An 18,844-nucleotide genomic window follows, 5' to 3' on the forward strand; every position below is an offset into this window, starting at 1 on the left:
CTCTTGTCCACATGAAATAAAGGAAGAATTGCAGCCATTGTTTCTGTTTTAGGGGCCTATATTGGCGCCTATACTGAAACTGATCTCTTGACCTCTTAATCTTAATCTTAAGAGGTCAAAGGGCCGAAAAGTGTAGACCTCGTCTTGCATCCATAATTTGATGCAATCTAAAATTTGATTTGGTTAATAATTTAAGTTGAAAGGATGTCTTTTCTCCGTTTGTTTCAAAGCGGACACTATGTCAGATTAGGTGATCACGGTGCCTTAAATTCCTGCCGGGAATTACATTCCTTTGCAGTAACAGGAATGGCAACAACCCTGTCATCCGAAGCATTAGGAGCAAGGTGTAGAATCGCACACTGCACACCACCGACTGATATTTTGTTGATCCCAGCATAAGGGAGTCAAGTTATTATTATTTAAGGATGGGCTAGTGCGTGCACACAATGGGATGTTTGCACACAACTTGAGATTCTGCACTGCTGTCAGGGTTTTGCAAGCTGTGGGCAAAAATGAATCTTTGAATCTTCAATCTTTGGAATAAACCTACTAAAAAAAAACATATTCAAAAGTACAGTGACCAGCTAAATATTGGTTACTTTGGATGGATCATTCTAATTTTGCAATAAAAAAAAAAACAGTGAACATATCAGGCAGAGTTTCTCTGCTCGCTCAGGATGGATGAACTGTTGATGGTACTCTACAGCTGCCAGAATTTAACTTTAGTCCATTTTTATTCCTGAAGTCAGACAATGAAACCCTGAAGGTCGCTGACACTGACTCAGCACATAAATGGCAATGTAAACTTTCAATTACAAGTACGAAAAAGAAAAACCACCAAGATTGCAGCGTTGTGGTTTTTCCTGTGACAGCAGCAGCGATGAAAATAAACTTAAAGAAAACACAAACTGGAGGTAAAATATCTGGACTCACACACCAGCTGACTGGCTGGCTGGCTGAAGAGCTCATGTTGGCCACCGAGTGCTTTATCCAAGTCACCATCTGACCCCGTTTTCCCCCTCATTTTGTAAATGGGTGTCCCTTATCGTGCCCAAGAACTGCCTTTGAACCAGAAAACACACAAATAAGAGGAGGAGTAGGGTGAGGAGGCAGGGAAGCTGTGCACTGGAAAGACTTTTATAGCTAAGAGGGAAAGAAAAAATAGATTTCATGGGACGGATAAAGAGATGTAGGAGATACACATCATGAATCACAGTGTGTTTTGAAATGTTTCCTTTCCTCTTCCCTCTTGTGTCCATCAGTCATAACGCTAACCCTAACCCCATGAAATGCAAACTGACAATTAACAAATTCACATTCAAATAAAACTGAATTGAATGTTCATTTTTATTCTACTTGAATTCTACTCTTAAAGGTCCAGTGTGTAACATTTAGGAGGAGCTGTTGGCAGAAATGGAATATAATATTTATAAGTATGTTTTCATTAGTGTATAATCACCTGAAAATAAGAACCGCTGTGTTTTCATTACCTTAGAATAAGCTGTTTTTATCTACAGAGGGAGCAGGTCCCCTTCTACGGAGGCTGCCATGTTTCTACAGTAGCCCAGAACGGACAAATCAAACACTGGCTTTAGATAGGGCTGTTTGCGTAGTTTCTCCTATATGCTTGGAAGGGGATTGTGAGGCGAGCGGTATTCAAATGGTTGCAAACTGCAATTTGACTGCTAGATGCCACTTAATCCTGCACACTGGACCTGTAAGTAAATGCGGCAATGCCAATGAATTTTCATTTGGAGTTATATCATTGATGTGATCTAAATTTGTCACACGAATGAAATCTGCCTTCACAAATTCACAAAGAGAGAAAGAAAATTGTTTTGAATGGGATGATGAAAGGACACCCTCTGCCCGGCCTCATCACTGTAAACTCAGGACCCCCTCTTTATCAGTGACCTCAGGTTGACCCTGATCTGCCCTCTCTGCAGCCTCTCGCTCTCGCTCTCTGGGCAAAATAAAACCCCAATGAGAAGCTAAGAGGGTGATGAGTTTGGTTCATTCGGTCAGATTTAACTGGTTGTGCAGCTGACATGTTGTAGTATTTAGGCTAAAACATGAGTTACTAATGATTTGTGAGGCATCACAGTTAATTTGCAGAGCACTAATTGTGACTTCACACTAGAACTGAACATGCTCTGGAAGAAGCAGTTTGCTAAAAACAAGATGCAGTCCATTTGCAGATTCACATGCCTGTTAAAAAATCATGTATGTTCAGAAGTGATCTGGCATCGTAACGCTACCTGTTGAAACCATTACAGAGAAAAGAGAGGGATTGTGAGCGCAAAACCTTAAATATAATTGAAACAATTTATCAAATAACAATGTGACAATGTGAATGGTCCCTCGTAGTGATGAACCTACAGCAAATTATGACCCAAACCTGCAGCTGCCCTCATCTTTACGGAGCCTTATAGTGAGTTTCAGCTCATTGTTTATCTGTCCGGCTCAACTTTACTGTTTTGGTTCACTCTCACTGCTCTCATAGCGTCGTTTGCAGGCAGCAGGCAGCTGTTTTCAGAGAAAACGCTCTAAAAACACATGATTCATTTTGCAGTTGTGATGCTCAAGATAGTGACATATTGCCCTTACAACGGCAGTGACAAGACCCTGCCAACGTGTTTTCTGACTATCGGACTACAACCAATCTGAGACTCTCACCAGTCACTTTTGAGTGGGTGGTTTTACTCCCCTCTTTGGCTTGAGGTGATCCGTTGCCATGCAATTATTTGATTGTGGACTGGTGGTTCTGTTTCATTTAAGTGGTGTCTATATTGCATAGTTTCAACACTGATTAAAGTGTGATGGCTGAAAATATTTTGTTCTCTGAGTTTGTTTTGTTTCATTGTTTCATTCTGATTAGCTGGCATATACTATCCATTACTGCATAGTATAACTGAACAACTATGACACATATGTTTGTAATGTGCCATTATTAAACTGTAGGTGAGGATAGCAATAGTGAGGCTTTACTAAAGAGCTTGGAAATTTGTGTAACAAAAACAAACAGGTGACTAGCTGTTCAGTGCTCATACAGATTTAATTTCAGATGTGTTTGATTTTGGTGTAAAATGAATAAGAAGATAAAGAGAGGACTTGTCCGCAGAGGAATATTAGTCACGTGACTGGGCACCCATGTTGTGACCCGATACATCTCTACATAGTAATATGATACTGTATGTTATATAATAATTTTTTAAGAAAACCTACATAAATCAAACTGTAACTCTGGAATGCCATGGCCAATTAAACTTTGAGACTGTCCACCCAAGAAGAATGACAGCATCAGTTGTTTTAGCAAGTGCCCCAAAATGACATATACTCACATTCAAGTAACAGCGCCCTCTAGTGGAGGACGTGCTATAAACTGTTCATACAGGAAGGAACACGATCTTCCTGGAGCTGTTTTGTACAAGATGTTAAAAAAAAATTCCAGCTGTGAGTAGCTGCTCAACATCCTTTGTTCATTGCATTTGGGACAAAATTGTTCATCAACAGAACAATTAAAAATCAAACAGATTTCTGCTTACTGATATTTTGAAAGTACTTATTATGTTCACATTTCCAGTGTGGACACACTGCAGACTCAAAACTTGTTGAGAATTAGTATGTAGTGTGGATTTGGACCACAGCTTCAATCTGTATGTTAAAGCACTTTGGCGTTGTCAGGTAGAAAACTCCAGCCCATAGAGGGAGCTAGTGAGTCGGTTAGACTTTGTTTCATTGTTTTGTTAGTTGTATAAAGCCCAGCAATGACCGTTGTGTTGAGTTGCGTCCCCTCTTTGGTTCCCATGCACCCTCCCATCAGCTGACCGGTCACTGACCTGCACTGCTGGTGGCACTAGAATGAACTCTGGTTCAAAACGTCGCTGAGTTCACAGTGACTGAGCGTCCATCAGATAACGGCCTTGGCAGAGCTACGGGGCCCTGCAGCGGACATAATTAGGCCAGGCTGTTTGTGTCCCATTAATTTTCTGCCACATAGCTTCAAACCATTCTCTGCCTGTCAATGAATGCAGTCAGGTGGAGGGTGGAAATGCACGGTGACCTATGCGATGACCTCAGTAGTGACCTTAGTGGTGACCTCGCTGTCAGTTTTGTCTGTAATGAGGTCAAGATATGAAGTGGTTTGCTATAAATACTGTGGATAGTTCCAGTACTACTGGTACTACAACAGCAGTACAGGAAGTATCCACAGTATTACACAGGAAGTATCCACAGTACTACACTTTGTAGATTCTAGTGCCTGATTCTAGGTCAGTTTTGGATTAATTCAGTAACTACGGTACCGTGTTTGATTTCCAATTGCAACGACAAAGTGTTGAATTTGCTACAGCTCTGATTCACGCCCGGCTTCTTCTCTATAGTAACAGCCGCTGAGGCTCATGGGTATTGATTCAGTCGCCATACCAAACTGACAGAAACAAAGGGGAAACAAAGACCAAGTCTTGTTCCTGATTTTGGATGACTTGCTGACAATCCACTGAAGTCTTTTGTGAGTTTTGCTGTCTGAACTATTGTACCAGAACGTTATGGGTGATGTGAGGATACTTTCAATTATTTGATTGTCTCACTCTGAATTTCTTGAGCTGACGTAGAAAGAAAAGTGTTTGCTGTCTGTTGTCTGTGTTGAGATCCCATTAGTGTATTGTAGGTGTGGGTGACAAGAAATTTGAATGAGGCAGTGATGGATAAGGGGTTTCCGTTGATGAGTATGGGGGTTCTGGAGTATGGTTTGCACCTGAAGTTGACGATAACTGTGTGAGTTTAGGATGGGTTGATGGTCTGTGCACCAGATAACTGTTTGATTAACCTGGTTACGGTACTGGTTTCATTGTTATTGGAGATAAGACCTACAGTGGTTGTGTCGTCTGCATACATATAGATGTTAACAGAGCTGTGGTGGGATGTGAGTTGGTTAGTGTATAGTGAGACGAGTCAAGAAGAGAACATGCAGCCCTAAGGGGCTCCAGTGCAGAGGGTCAGGGGGCGATATGAGGTGTCATTCACCTTGACCCTCCATTGACTGTTCCACAGTAAGTTGCAGATCCAGTGACAGATGCAAGGGTTAGTGTTCATGTCCAGTTGTTTATGAAAAACTTTAACTGGGTTTATGGTTATGGTTAAAAGCAGAGCTGAAGTACATGAAGAGGATGCATAGGTGTTGGGTGACTCCAGATGTTGTGGTGTGTGGTGAGGGGCTAGATTAACTGCATCATCAACAGATCTGTTGACTCTGTATGCAAACTGGCAAGGGTCCATTAGGGGAGTAGAGCAGGTTTTCAGGTATGCAAGGATGATGCACTCAAATGACCACAGATGTTAGGTGCAAGGTGCAATTGGTCCAACGTAACGCATGAGATCTTGATAGACTTGGGCACGGGGATGTTCCTCACTTTGAGGCAGAGAAGTTGAATATATTAGAGAACACGGGGGCTAATCAGCTCACAATAATAGAATATGAACGGGCTGATCCTATACGGGCCTGCAGCTTTCCTTTTGGACCGTGTCTTCCTGGATGTAAAATGGATGTGCGGAGTACTGGAGATTCCTCAGACCTGTCATAAAGGTGGTTAAGGTTATCAGAGAGTTTTCTGTCAGTGTCTGGGATGGGTATAAGGCTTCTGATCAGTCCAAATTAATAAAGTTGTTATTTGTTACAGTGAAAACAATGTTTGTGTATAACTAAGTCAGTTCAACTAACCTGGAATGGAACTAAATTAATGCAACAATATTAATACAAATACCATGTCAGGAGTTTATGTTCCTACATATTGAACATATTCTTGTCCTTGGTGAAAGCAAGATATGACAAACTCATAAAACAACGACTGTTTTTCTTCATCATTTTCTAAATTATTCTTTACATAAACTGTACAGCAGCTACATCTGATACACTCAATGAATGCATAAACAGGACAAATATATACAGACTCCTTAAAGTGGAGAAAGTGCTATCTCCTTCCACGAATCCATCCGTACACAAGATTTCACAGCGCGTCTATTAGGCTTCAAGACAAACACAGAAACAGTCCTAAAATTAGACCAATGATAACAATAATAATAATAATAATAATGTTACTCTCAATATATGCTGCTCTAAACAATGAAATATTTCTATGTTCTAGCAGTGAAACAAGGTTTTATGGACAGTCCTTTACATTACAGGTTAGTGTCTCGATCTATTCATAATTACAGCAAATATTGTTACAGAGAGTAAAAGTTCAACAGAAATGATACATCTGCATTTTAAATACAGCTTATTCATAATGCTACTTCATTTGATACACACATAATAGCACTGTTAAGGATATATATTACATTCATATTTTAAAAAACAGAACAGTTTGAATGTATTTTGACCTTGATGTTCGGGTAGTTCCTGGTTGTGGGATTTATGTGTCACAATCAAGTGCAAGTTCCATCAGTAAAAGTGTTTTTGCGGTGGCGATCATTGCAAAACATCAAAACTAAGATAACTGGATGTCAGTCCAGTCTCTCCTGTGTAAAACATGGGTCTTGAAATGTTTTCCAAAAGTGTTCAAATATTTTTCCATTGCATTTTTGGCCTTAATCAGGTTCTAATGAGAACTGTCACATTTTTGTAGATTGAATAAAGAACTTTTATCTTTTTGTTTTTCCACAGGCAATATTTCCATGGAGCTGGCAGGCATCCCGTGCCTTGCTCACAGGCAGTTCAGAAAGGCAAACTCTGGTTATAAAAGGCAAATATAGACAACTGAAGGATTGAAGGACAAAAAACCACATAATTGGTTTAAAAGTCTGTAAACCATGTCTGTTAATCTTGTTGATTCTACACAGCCTTTGGAGGGGGGGGGGTCCCCGCATCTCTGTCCCAGGACTGGAAAGATTTTACCAATTGTGAGTTTTCTAAAAGGCTGTTTGTGAATCCTAAAAGTTTTATGTAAGTGAAGTGAAATATTCGTGATTTGCTCATTCAGCACAGAGAAGATACATAGCTCTTGGACATGTCCTTACTGATACGCACTGATGTAAAAGCTACTAAGAGGTACAAAATACAAACGCACCAAAGCTGAGTGGATGTTATCATCCGCAGACGTTGTGTAAGTGTGTATCACAACAAAATGGTCCAAACCATTGCTGGCAATTTTGCATTGCATGTTTGTCCCTGGACTTGGAGCGTCATCAAAGCCAAGAAACTGGAGCTAAGATGGCTTCATGGAAAGACCTTTTTGAAAGACTTTCTCTCCTGTTATCCGCAGTAGGTGTTGTAGGTTTTAGATTTCATGTAAGTAAAATGCAGCTGAAGTCTGTTCACTAGGCACTTACTCTTTGCAGGTCAAATCGGGCTTCTCCAACTGAACATGAGCCAAGAAACGTACTGTAGAGCTCACTCTCACTGATGTCACACCTGTCTTGATATTTCAATAAGTTAAAATGCATTTGCAGACTACAAGAGGCAACAAAATATTATATTGCTGAAGGTGAGTGGATTTTATTGTTCCTAAACCACTCTGAATAGAATCTTTCTTTGTTGTAATTGAAGTGTACATGCAGTCCATTCAGTGGGCACTTCAGCAGAGCAAACCCAGATCTTCTGTTTGTAAATAAGCAAAGAAAAGGCTTCTTAGACTTAGTTTTCTCACTGATATGCACTGCCCCTTCGATACATTAATAACTTAAAAATGCATGTAAAGGATAGTAAAAGCTGGGAAACGATGCAAACGCTGCAGGTGAGCATATCAGGTGGTTTAAAATGCACTTGTGCTACAGAAAGTGGTTTCATACGTTTGGACCAAACCACTGAAGAGATGATGAAGTGCTCCAAACCAGCAACGTCAACCCCTTCTTCTTGTTCGTGGAAACGAAAAGGGGTCTGAACTGCACCATCAGGCCCAGCGAGGTGGTTGTGTCTCCTTTCTTGGGCTTGGAGAGTTTTTCCAGAAGCAGATTGAAGGTTAAATTGCCTCTTGGGTGAGTTTTTTGGAAAGTTTGTCGGTCTGTATTTGTATCTAAAGCGGGTAGTTGTACGTGAAATGCACATGCAGCCCGTTTACCGGGTGCACTATCGGCACTGTCTGCATTTTGGGAAAGTTCTCCGTGGCCAGAGTCCATTTGCAAGTCCCGATTAACTCCACAGCCAGAGTCTTTAGGATGACCTGTGCCAGTTCTTTCCCTACGCAGCTCCGCACACCACCGCCAAACGGCACGTAGCTGAACCGAGCCGACCGACTCTCCTCCCGGTCTGGGCCAAACCGGTCTGGGTCAAACAGCTCCGGGCTCTGGAAGACAGCTGCAGTCTCATGGGTGTCCCGGATGCTGTACATTACACTCCAGCCTTTGGGGATCTGGTAGCCCTGCGAAATGAGGACAGAAATCAATAAATATAAATAAAGACAGATATTTTTCCCAACAAAAAGTTTGGTGCGTTTTTATGTATTCAGATCTTCTAAAGTCTGTACAAAGTCTTCAAGTTTCTAAAACTCTTTCTGTCCTTCAAAAATAAATGAATATGATAGGGCTGTAGCACAGAAATTAATGAAATTACAAAAATGTGTGGATTTCAGGATTTAGATATTTAGGGAACATGAAAAACAGCAGCAATAGAATTTTTAGAGTAGAAGTGGAAAATATGCTTACTTATATGAGATATATGTTGTTGATCTTATATTTTTTACAGAAGTTACAAGGCTAGATTGTTTTTATTACATGGAAAACCTTTTCTCTCATTTTTCAACATGTATTTATTCATTCATGCCATTAATCCAGACTTCTTTATAACCTAATCCCAGTTATTTCTGCAGAGTTGGGATTTCCTTGTTTAGACTTTAGGAAGATGCGCTTGAACGAACAGGTACAATGGCATTTTCAATACCACAATTACTTCTCAGCTATGGGGGTTTATACCCTGGGAAAGAAATAAATGGCATCACGTGCACTACAATAGTATTCTGGGAATTCCTTTGCAATCGTTTTAAACTTTTGTCCATTCGCAATAAATGCAGCAAATTGGGGGCACACTGAGGCCAGGGAAGGGCAGTTTCTCAGCAAAGGCCACGCAATTCTGTATGCGAAGGTTTTTGACCGCTAAAGCCCAGCCAGGCGTGCTACACGACCAATGGACTAAAACAGAATTCAATTGAAGTGAGATTTAGTTTTCCTCCAGCATGAAGAGTTAATTGAAGATATCACCAATCTGTGAACACAACTAATTTTTGCTGGGAATAAACCGGCTTTAAGCTCACTCACAAACTCCTTCATTCATTCATCAGACTACTGATTCTCCACAAGGAGGACCTGTTGAGTTATTGTCAGACCAATTGTACATGTCAACCTACAGGGAAGTAAGCAGCACCAAGCCCCCCTGTAGTGTGAAGCGATTTTGCGTAGTGGAAGCACGGGGTGTTGAAACTTCTGCGTTCATCACATGATGCACACTGGCCCAAAAAGCATTTTTCCCATTCAAAATGATAGGAAAATAAGTGGCTGTAAAATGGCAAATACCTTTCTCTGCTGCGCGTCACAACCCCCGGAATTTTTTTTTCAGAATTTGATCTATTCAGTCCAATAACATTTGGAACGTCTAGAAGATTAAATTATTTTATCCCATTCATGTGTGTAGGGAGCCAACAGGAAGTCAGCCACCTCGACCATTGGAAGTCTCAGAAGCTCATGCTGTCGGCTGGATGGAGAGGGACTCTACTGAGCATGTATTACGTCCTCTGCCCATTCATCCTAGGAAAAAGAAACCCACCCAAACCAAGGGCCTACACATGAAAGGTGTATTCCTGCCATGGACTTGAACTTACGTCTAATTCAAATGTCTGCAGGGCTGTCCGGTAACCACCGGAGACTGGTGGCAGGAAGCGGAGGACCTCTTTGACAACACAGTCGACGTACCGGAGCTGGCTCAGCTTGTCCAGGCTCAGATACGGTATATGAGACTGGGACTGTGGAAAACCATCACTGTGATTCTGACAGCCTCCGTTCAGCAGCCAGGTTGTCTCTGTGTTGGCAGCATCGTCCTCTTTCTCCATGGTGACACCAGATGGGCTGTGACTGCTGTGGGATTCGTAGCCGAGTCCCTCGGCATCCAGCTCGATTCTGGCCCTCTCCACCACCGCTGGATGGCGAAGAAGCTGCAGAACCAGCGATGTGGAGGCGCTGGCTGTGGTGGAGTGAGCGGCGAAGATCAACTCTACTGCTGTTTCCTGCAAGAAGGGAGGTGGATAGATCTTAATTTACTGGTTTGAATTAATTTACTTGATATTCACATTCAAAATGAAGTGGCCCTTGAATAGCTGTGATCAGGCAGAAGAATATAACTACAAAAAATAATAGAAAATTCTGTATGCTTGTACTGAACCATTTTGGGTTTCTGCTCAGATTTACCTTTTTGTAACTTTAACATACAGCATCAGCATGTTCCCTGAGTCAAAGAGCCATTATGTCTAATCTCTGAACCCTCAAAGAAACCTCTTTTCTCTGAGCATAGACCTCTAAAAACATCTCTAGCATGTTTTCATGAGACCAGGCTACACAATATCACCCTGATAATCGCCTGATCTGACAGACTTGTGTGCTCTCTCGCCTATTTTGACAACATCTTCAGTGTGCTATGTGACGGTTTGCACACCATGGTTGTTGACATTCCTGATTTCAGAGGTCTGTCTCTGGCCCCTTCTGCCCGATCACCTTTGCACATCACACGGGTCATGAAAACTAAAATGCTAAAACTATGTCTGTATCTGAATGTTGTGTAGTCCGAATCCTAGCTTGACACAAACTGTCCTGAATTTCCGACATTAAGTCTGAGTCTGCTTGACTCTGGTACCTTGAGCTCCTGGATGCTGAGCTGATGGCCGTGCTCCTTGGAACTGGATATCATGTAGTCGAAGGCATCATGATATTCCTCCTCCGCCTGCTGCCGCTCCATCTTTTCCTCAATGATTTTCTCCATGTTGGTGTGCAAGATTTCTCTGGCTTTAATGCCCTAGACAGAGAACACCCCAAAAATGTCATTATTTATCATTATTTAGTGGTAACTGTTCATTTGATATATAAAGTTGTAGATTAGATTAGAATAGATTAGAGTATTGGGGGTCTTTATTCTAAACAATAAAATAAATTTTACTCTTCACTAATTGTAAAAACAATACTGAATGTTTTGTTTTTATACTTTTAGTTACTGGTTTCTTCATGCTCGCTCACCTTGCGTAGCCCACTGAGCGGAGCATCTATGGGGAGCGAGAACAGGTTGTTCATCAGCTGCTCAAAGATTTGGGCCAGGTAAACTATCCGCTCCTCCTCCATCTGCAGACCCAGAAGGACCCTGACGGCGATACGGAACGTCAGGGACCTGGCAGCACTGTAAACGTCGATGGCGCCCGGCTCCGAGCACCACTTTGCGATTTCAGACTTGACGACGTCCTGCAGCCGGGGCAGGTAGGACTCCAGAGCCCCCCGGCTAAACACTTTAGCCAGGATCTTGAAAGGGTTAAGGAAACAAAGAGAGTGGAGTCATAAAAGGTTATAACCTTGTACACGACAGTCAACACCTTTCAGTAAATACTCACTAAAGAGGAGGACAGGACACAGGATGCAGATAAGACAGGACAGGGTGTAGGAGATACCGGTGCATAACAGAATTTGAAAGTCTGTGATTGGATCTGTGATTACTGAAATGCACCATGGGAGTCATAGACTTGTTTCTTGTTTTATGTCAACAGTCTTGAACTTTTGACTTTTCATTATATAAAATAAAGATTGATCATCTTTTGGGTTTCATGTTCATTCAAGCTTTTAAGTGCTCCAGCTGTCAGTCACCTAACACTGTCTATGCAAATAATGAGTGGGACTTTTACTAAAATATATAAAAGTACTGAAATAAGTCCTCCCTGCCTCAAGAGCAGAAACAGCAGAGCGAACCATGTTGGCCTACACAGATAATTGAACCCTGCCAGCTTTAGCTGTGAATCTAATTCATCCCCCCTTCTTACTTTTCTCTTCCGCTTGTGCAGGTCTCCAATGGAGTTGACCAGGGTGTTGGGTCCCAGGATGATGCGGGTGCTCTGGGGCCACTGGGTGCACACCAGGCTGTGCTCGCCCAGCAGGATCTTGCGAATGTTTTCTGCGCCCGTCACCCGGATGACAGGCTTCCCAAGGAGATGGGTCTTAAACACGTTGCCATGACGCTCTCTGCGCGAGATGTGAAAGTTCGAACCCTGAATGAAGAAGAAATTTGGATTACAAGTTTGTCGTATTTTGGACAACAACTCAATGACAAGTTGTCAAGCTACAAAATGCATACGTTATTGGATAATTATAATTCAGGTACAACATGTTTAAGTGTTCCAGATTTCACTTCACCCTCAAAGGTCCAACGCCTGTTTTTGGTCCAGTTAGTTTGTTTGCTGAGCAGGAGCTCTCAAAAACCAGTGGACAGTTTCCACTGGAAACTTGAAAAGTTCCTCCATGGGCCAAGAAACAAGGTATTTGTTTGTTGTTGTTTGTGCAAATCCAGTATTTCTTCACATTGTAGGGGTGGAGTGAGGGAGTTGGGGGGGGGCGGTATTTTTTAACACTGTTTCTATTTTCACATTAACTATTTACTTAAATGACAAAAAAATCTAGTATCTCATGATTGCCACAGTTGATTGATGTTTATTGTGTATGTTTGTATGTCCGGATGTCCACATACTTTTGGCCATAGTGTAGTCGCAGGCTTTTTATTTCCCTTCATCTCTCAGTCCCCCTTTGCTTTGGCGATACCGATGTATTTAGAAATATGCTGCCCAGTTGAAATGGAACATTTGGGGAGAGAATTAAAAAGAAAGTGAAAATCGGAGACAGAAGGAAAAAACACACATCACGTGTGCTGTAACGAGGCGCTCTGACTGGCGCGGAGTGCGGAGCGGATGGATAGTTGGAAGGATAGAGAGATGAGGGGATGAGAGAGTGCATTCCTCACTGCTGAATAGACAGACAGACGGAGAGGGAGAGAGGGAGAGAGAAGTGGAAGAATTGAACAGAACCCGTCTGTTTTTGCTGCGCAAGAAGGAATTACGCACCGAGCATCAAGTCCGCACATGTCGCTTTGACAGCAGAACTCAGCCTGCACAAGACTCTGCGGAGCTGCAAAGCTTCCCGCGCGCTCCCAGATACATAATCAATAAACTGATTATTAAAACATGCTGCAGCCCTCCGGTGTTTACCCCCCTTTAAACTGTAACATTGACGGAGCATGGGATAGAAATCCATACGTGATGAATAGAAATAAAGAACTACACACACAGACGCTCAGGAGGCTAACCTATATTTTGGAAGTCTTGTAAAACAAAATCGAAGACTACAGCAGCCCAGACGTGTCGACTCTCCCTCTCACCTGGAACAGCCAGTGGAAAGTCTCTCCGACCAGCGGCCAGCCCATGGAGCCCTTCGGCAGCGGCAGGCTGCTCTCTTTGTCCCGGGTCAGGCTCCAGCGGAGGCTCCACAGCTGCCGGGTCAGCGCCAGCAGCAAGAGCGCGGACAGGACCGAGGTGAGCGCGGCGGCCAGGGCCGACAGTACCCCAAACTGGGCCAGGGGTAACATATCCTCCGAGCCGGTCCGCTTCCCAGCATCCACCTGTGGCTGTGCGTAAAGGCGCTTCTGTCCCGTTCAAAACTCTGTCCGAGGGCGGTGCGCAAATCTTCTCCTCCGTCCAGTTTATCCTCTTCCTTCTTTTTCTTCTTCTCCCCTGTAAACTCTGTCCAAATAAAAATAAAGGTGTGTTAGCTCAGTCTGGGTGGGTTTGCCCTCAGCTCAACTAGAAAAAACAGAGAAAATGGGAACCAGTGAATCTGCACGACGTCTGAATTCATCTCTGGAGGCAGTCAATGGCTGAGAGCCGTTATAAGCTGTTATTACAGTTAGTTGGTGGATAATAATAATAGTAATTATACAGACTGGACCCCAGCCTCCCGATTCAGAAATATGCAACGATAATGAACTGGGTTGATATGTGGTCACTTCTGGAATGATTGTGTTATCATTCCTCTTATTCTCGTGCCCTAAATCAGAGAAAGTCGTCATCGTTTTGATGAAAACAAACAGAAGAATTTGTCTCTTTAACATTGAATTATTTAAAAATATGTGTTCCGGCGTTTTCGTAGACAGACGCGCCCCCAAAGGAAATAAAACAGTCATCAGACCGGATGGATGCGTCTGCACAGACTCATATTTGACTCTGGATGAACTACATGAGAAACGTGCTTCTTTCCTGTGAGGAAACTCCCCTTCATTCCGCTGCTCCTTCAAAATGAGGAGTAGCTGTCAACTATTCCAAATAGTTTTACAGGTTTACATGCGCCGGCTTGTCTATTAGGTTATGCACCTTTATAGGTACAGTTGAGGGGGCTCAGCCACCCCCCGGGCGGCCCGAGGTTTATAGAGCAATGGCAATAAATCAGGTTTTAAAAAAGCAGCAGAAGAAAGGGGGATTTGAATACAGTGGCTACAGTATGAAGCGGATTAACAGGCCTGGTAAAGTAAACTCGAGGTGAGATGTGAGGAAGGGGCTTGGAAACGAAAAGGATGAAAGCAAATTTGTCACTCACTCATTTTCCAAGTACGATATGAAAATAGTTTCTGTCCGTAACGACACTCAAACAGCACTCTTACCTGCAGCCAGCCTCCCGTCAGCGGGGAGCAAAATCCGCGTGCTTTTAAGCAAAGTTTCTCTCTCGCCTTCTCTGCCAAACCGGGGACTGTTCCTGCACAGTGAGCGGGCTGCGGGGGGTTTTATAGAAACGGCTGCGCTGCATGATCCACCTTCAGCATGACGTTGGACTGAATATGTTAAAGAGGCTCGTTCATTCACCGCGAGAGAATTAAAAAAAAGGAAAAAGTTTGGAGATCAGAGCAGAGACGCAGCGGTGCGCGCTGATAGAGAGAGACTGAGCGCTGGAGAGAGAGAGTGTGTGTGTGTGTGTGTGTGTATGTGTGTGTGGGGGGGTCAGACGGCAGCGGATGGGGGAAACTCGCAGGTAGCCAATCAGTTGGGAGCCGTTCAGTTTGGCGCAGGTTTGAGAGCGAGTTGAGTTTTTCCGGTTGGAGCTCAGCTGCTGCTGCAGTTCAGCGCGTCCAGACTGTCTGCAGCCCGCGTGACGAGAAGAAGAAGAATCACGCAGCAAAAACACCCAGCTCAGAGTCTAGAGCTCAAAACTGCGACCTTATATTTCTTATTTATAGTAGGCCCGCTGACGCAAATTAGACGGAGCGGGTGGAGACAGATTTCCAGCAAGGAATTTAGAAAATGCGCCGCAGTCATTATCCCACAGTGGTTAAAGATCCATTTAAACAACGTTTTTATGAAATAAGTCCAACAGAAAATTAAAATAGAAGAGGAAACGGCAGATTGCGTTGTTGGAAATAATTCATGAGACCGACTGAACCTTGAATAGGTAGACAGAGGTGAGTGTGCAGGTGGAAACTGAACGCCTTCTTGAGACTTCAACGGCACAGCTTTTATAGTTAGGCCTTAAATTAAATAGTTTGGGATCTGGTTTTGGTGTCGAGAGTCTGTGGTCTCCTCGGGCCAGCGACGCTTGAATCCACCGACCCTCCAGCTAAACATGAGAAAATGATTCCTTCTGTGTTATCTGACAGGCGACCGTGGACTGCTGCAGCTGAAAGGACGCGTGAACTGTGCTGTGGTGGCGGTGTTGAGGATGAGTCATGCGTTTGGCAGTTTGTCAGATTCAACAGCGTTTCAGTTCGCAAACAAAAGCGTCAATTAACATTCTTTGGGTTTGACACTTTCAATTTGTTGTGTGATTTTTCGGAGTAATGAAAGCGGCGTTTCGGCCATTAGAGCTGGGTTTGCAGAATCGGACCAATCAGCGCTGTGTCCACACACACTTGTCTAAACTAACGCGCGGAGGTGAATGAGCTCCGCCCGAGCAGACTGATGGAGACACGGCCACGCTGTTGGTTTTCACACCTTTAATTAAAGGGATGATTTCTGAGAGAACTGAACCTGCAGCAGAAACACACACTGATCCTCTTCAGAGCTTTTCGATTGCTGCTTCTGTCATTTACAAAATGAACACTGATTTGGCCTGAGTTATGCTGCAGCTGTGACGGAGGTCCAACAGGAGCTCTCTGTGTGTAATACACTTCTGTTTAAATCCATCTCGGATGTGGAAAATGACCACAAGACTGTGATTGATCTTCATAAATCATTTAAACTAATTCTAGATTTGAATAATGCTGCCAGACAAACGCCTGTAAATTATGAGATCTAATCCAACATGTTCGTTAGTCCATGTGCTGTTATTGTTGCACCATGTTTTGTTAAAAAATAAATAAAGAGAGAGCGAGAACAGGTACAATTTAGTTTAGTTTTGTTCTTTGTTTCTTCACGTTTGAACTTCGTAATTAAAAAGTTCCATATTATTTTCACAGAGCTGTAAATCTCCAGCTGACGTTCAACAGCTATGAGCTCCGGGGAATCCCCCAAATCCACAAATCACACATCAAAATGAATCTTAGAAAAATGATCTGTCATATCAGCTGTCACACGCTGGAAGAAGAAAGCAGGTTTAATTCACAGAGATGCTCTGGGAGGAAATTAGTTTTGAAACAAAATCTCTCAGAAGATGAATGAAAATGGTGTTCAGGTAACTATATTGCTATTATTATTATTATTATTATTATTATTATTACTATTATTAATGACAAAAGTCTCCTCCCACAAATATTAAGCTGTTGTTTTTTGTTTAGTTCTCTTCACCTGGCTCTCTGCTTTTTGTGTTTATGTTATATTAATATTTTAGAAATCCATTTAATTTCCAGTAGGTCAGCTGCATGTAGACCGTAGGATGTAAATAATCATTTTATGTAGAACGTAGGATCTTAATTAATGCAAAGCTTTGGATTTAAACGGCCCTGACATGATGTTACTTTGCAGTAAAGCTTTAAGGAGAGTCTGCAGTCTGGACTGTAGCTGCTCGCAGCAACTGTGTATGGAAGCTAAACGTTTCCTGCCTTCTGTGGGTGAAAATAAGGGTGAAAAACCCAACTCAGTCACCTGAGCAGCCATCTGTAGTTTTAGTCAAACCTCCTGAAATAAAAGTGGTTTTAACTGGAGTGCAACATTTGTTTTAGCTGCACATCTGAAAGGTTCCAGAGTGATTTAATGTCCAGTGGTGGAAAATAAGTACATTTACTCAAGTACTGTACTTTTTCATTTTGAGGTACTTGTACTTTACTTGAGTGTTTCCATTTTATGCTACTTTATTCTCCACCACAGTTCAGAGGGAAATATACTTTTTACTTCACTACATTAATTTGATATTTTTAGTTACTTTGTAGAGTCTGATTATTAACACAAAATATAATCAACACATAATTGTAAAGATAAGACTTTATTGATCCCATGGTTCACAAGCTACCCAGCAGTATATAAAGTAAAAAATGAGCTCCACATTTACCAGCTGCAACAGTGAAGTGATGAACACATTAATGCATCAATAATAGTAATTCAATAATAATAATAACTTTATTCTGAAAAGAGCCATTCTGCATAATGAGTACTTTTACTAAGTAAAAGATCTGAGTACTTCTTCCACCGCTGATAATGACTGTGGGGATTTTTCTTTTAAATAAAATCTTTTTTTGTTTCCCTCCTCCTCCCTCCCTCCTGCCTCCCCGCCTTCTCCTTCCCTTTGTGATAAAATTCAGTTCATGCTTGTGTCAGAGCGTTCCTGCCTGTCAGCTCCCATCACAGACTGTCTGATCATTAATAACAGCAGCCGGGAGGTTTTCAGACAGGAAGAGCAGCGTGACGTCAGCGCTCTCCCGCAGGTCAGGTTGTTCAGGGAATCCCATGAGATGATCATTCAAGTATGAATCTAAAGGAAACCTCTGGTATATTACAACTTGGCCCATGTCCTTAGGCTTTTGTCCATCATTTGTATCAGTTGTGATAACATTGTACAAATCAAATAGCTGAGATCTTAGAACATAGCAACGTCCCTAAAAATAAATCTGATGAGGCAAGAAACACACGCAGTCAGAAGATCAGACCGGAAGGAGTTTACATTCTGGCTTAAAATATTCTACATTATACCATATTTTGGATAGGTTGTCTTCCTTCCAGGTAGCTACACAGTTTACAAGTTTGGAAATCAGTTTTAAAACTGATGTTATGGTTTGGAAAACAGTCTGCGGTGATGTAAAGTGTTCACTGTTGGGCTAAAACATTGAAAACCAGTAGTTTTGTTTCTTAAAATGTTTGAAATTTCACTAAACTTTCTACCGTTAAAGAAATAATTTGATAGCTGTAAGGAATCATTGTTATTATAAGACACAGTCTGGACACACACACAGACACACACAAGATGCATTTCCTGTCCTGTTGTCCCATCACACCATGCGGCTCTGCTCCGGACACTTAAAGGGCCATTCCGCTAATCCTAATCCTGAGCTTTTAAAAGCTTCTGTAATGGAGATCTTCCTCCTGCAGCGCCCCGGGCTGCCGCATTCACAAAGGTTTATTCTCCAGATCTCTGGTTTCAAACTCAGACACTCAGGAGACGATAGCGACCCGAAGTAAATCTGATCTGATTCATTTTACTTCAAAACAGAAACATTAGGGAACAGAAATGATGCCCTCTCATTGAGCATCATTGATATTATTGAGAGTAAAGCTTGAGATGCAGATGGAGAATTAATCATGACACAATGACTGCAGGAGCTACTGTACATCTGAGTGATTCAAATGTATACATTTGTTGGATCGCTGGATTTCGGCCATGTTTGATGTAATTATGCTGTAATTCAACATCAGCGTTATTGCCAAGTAGG

The 18,844-nt window shown here is 42.3% G+C and overlaps 1 protein-coding gene across 1 annotated transcript; it reads right to left on the reverse strand.

Moving 5' to 3' along the window:
* Positions 1 to 5,835: 5,835 nt before the first annotated feature.
* Positions 5,836 to 14,939, reverse strand: LOC122884724 (cytochrome P450 26C1). The gene is made up of 7 exons (XM_044215013.1): positions 14,657 to 14,939; positions 13,382 to 13,742; positions 11,997 to 12,221; positions 11,209 to 11,484; positions 10,832 to 10,990; positions 9,807 to 10,208; positions 5,836 to 8,354 (listed from the first exon to the last, which is right to left on the reverse strand). The coding sequence occupies exons 2-7, from the start codon at positions 13,586 to 13,588 to the stop codon at positions 8,010 to 8,012; spliced, it is 1,614 nt and encodes a 537-aa protein (XP_044070948.1). The 5' UTR covers positions 13,589 to 13,742; positions 14,657 to 14,939; the 3' UTR covers positions 5,836 to 8,009.
* Positions 14,940 to 18,844: the final 3,905 nt, after the last annotated feature.

The sequence above is a fragment of the Siniperca chuatsi genome, linkage group LG11 (genome assembly GCF_020085105.1).
Source record: "Siniperca chuatsi isolate FFG_IHB_CAS linkage group LG11, ASM2008510v1, whole genome shotgun sequence".
Classification (NCBI taxonomy): Eukaryota; Metazoa; Chordata; class Actinopteri; order Centrarchiformes; family Sinipercidae; genus Siniperca; species Siniperca chuatsi.

Bases quoted from the DNA above. Each gene is read 5' to 3' on its own strand.
- LOC122884724 (XM_044215013.1), bottom strand. From the start codon at position 13,588: ATGTTACCCCTGGCCCAGTTTGGGGTACTGTCGGCCCTGGCCGCCGCG. The intron at 11,485-11,996 runs GTAAGAAGGGGG...AACCCTTTCAAG, and splicing joins TGCACAAGCGGAAGAGAAAA to ATCCTGGCTAAAGTGTTTAG. The intron at 10,991-11,208 runs GTGAGCGAGCAT...TTCTCTGTCTAG, and splicing joins CGCTCAGTGGGCTACGCAAG to GGCATTAAAGCCAGAGAAAT.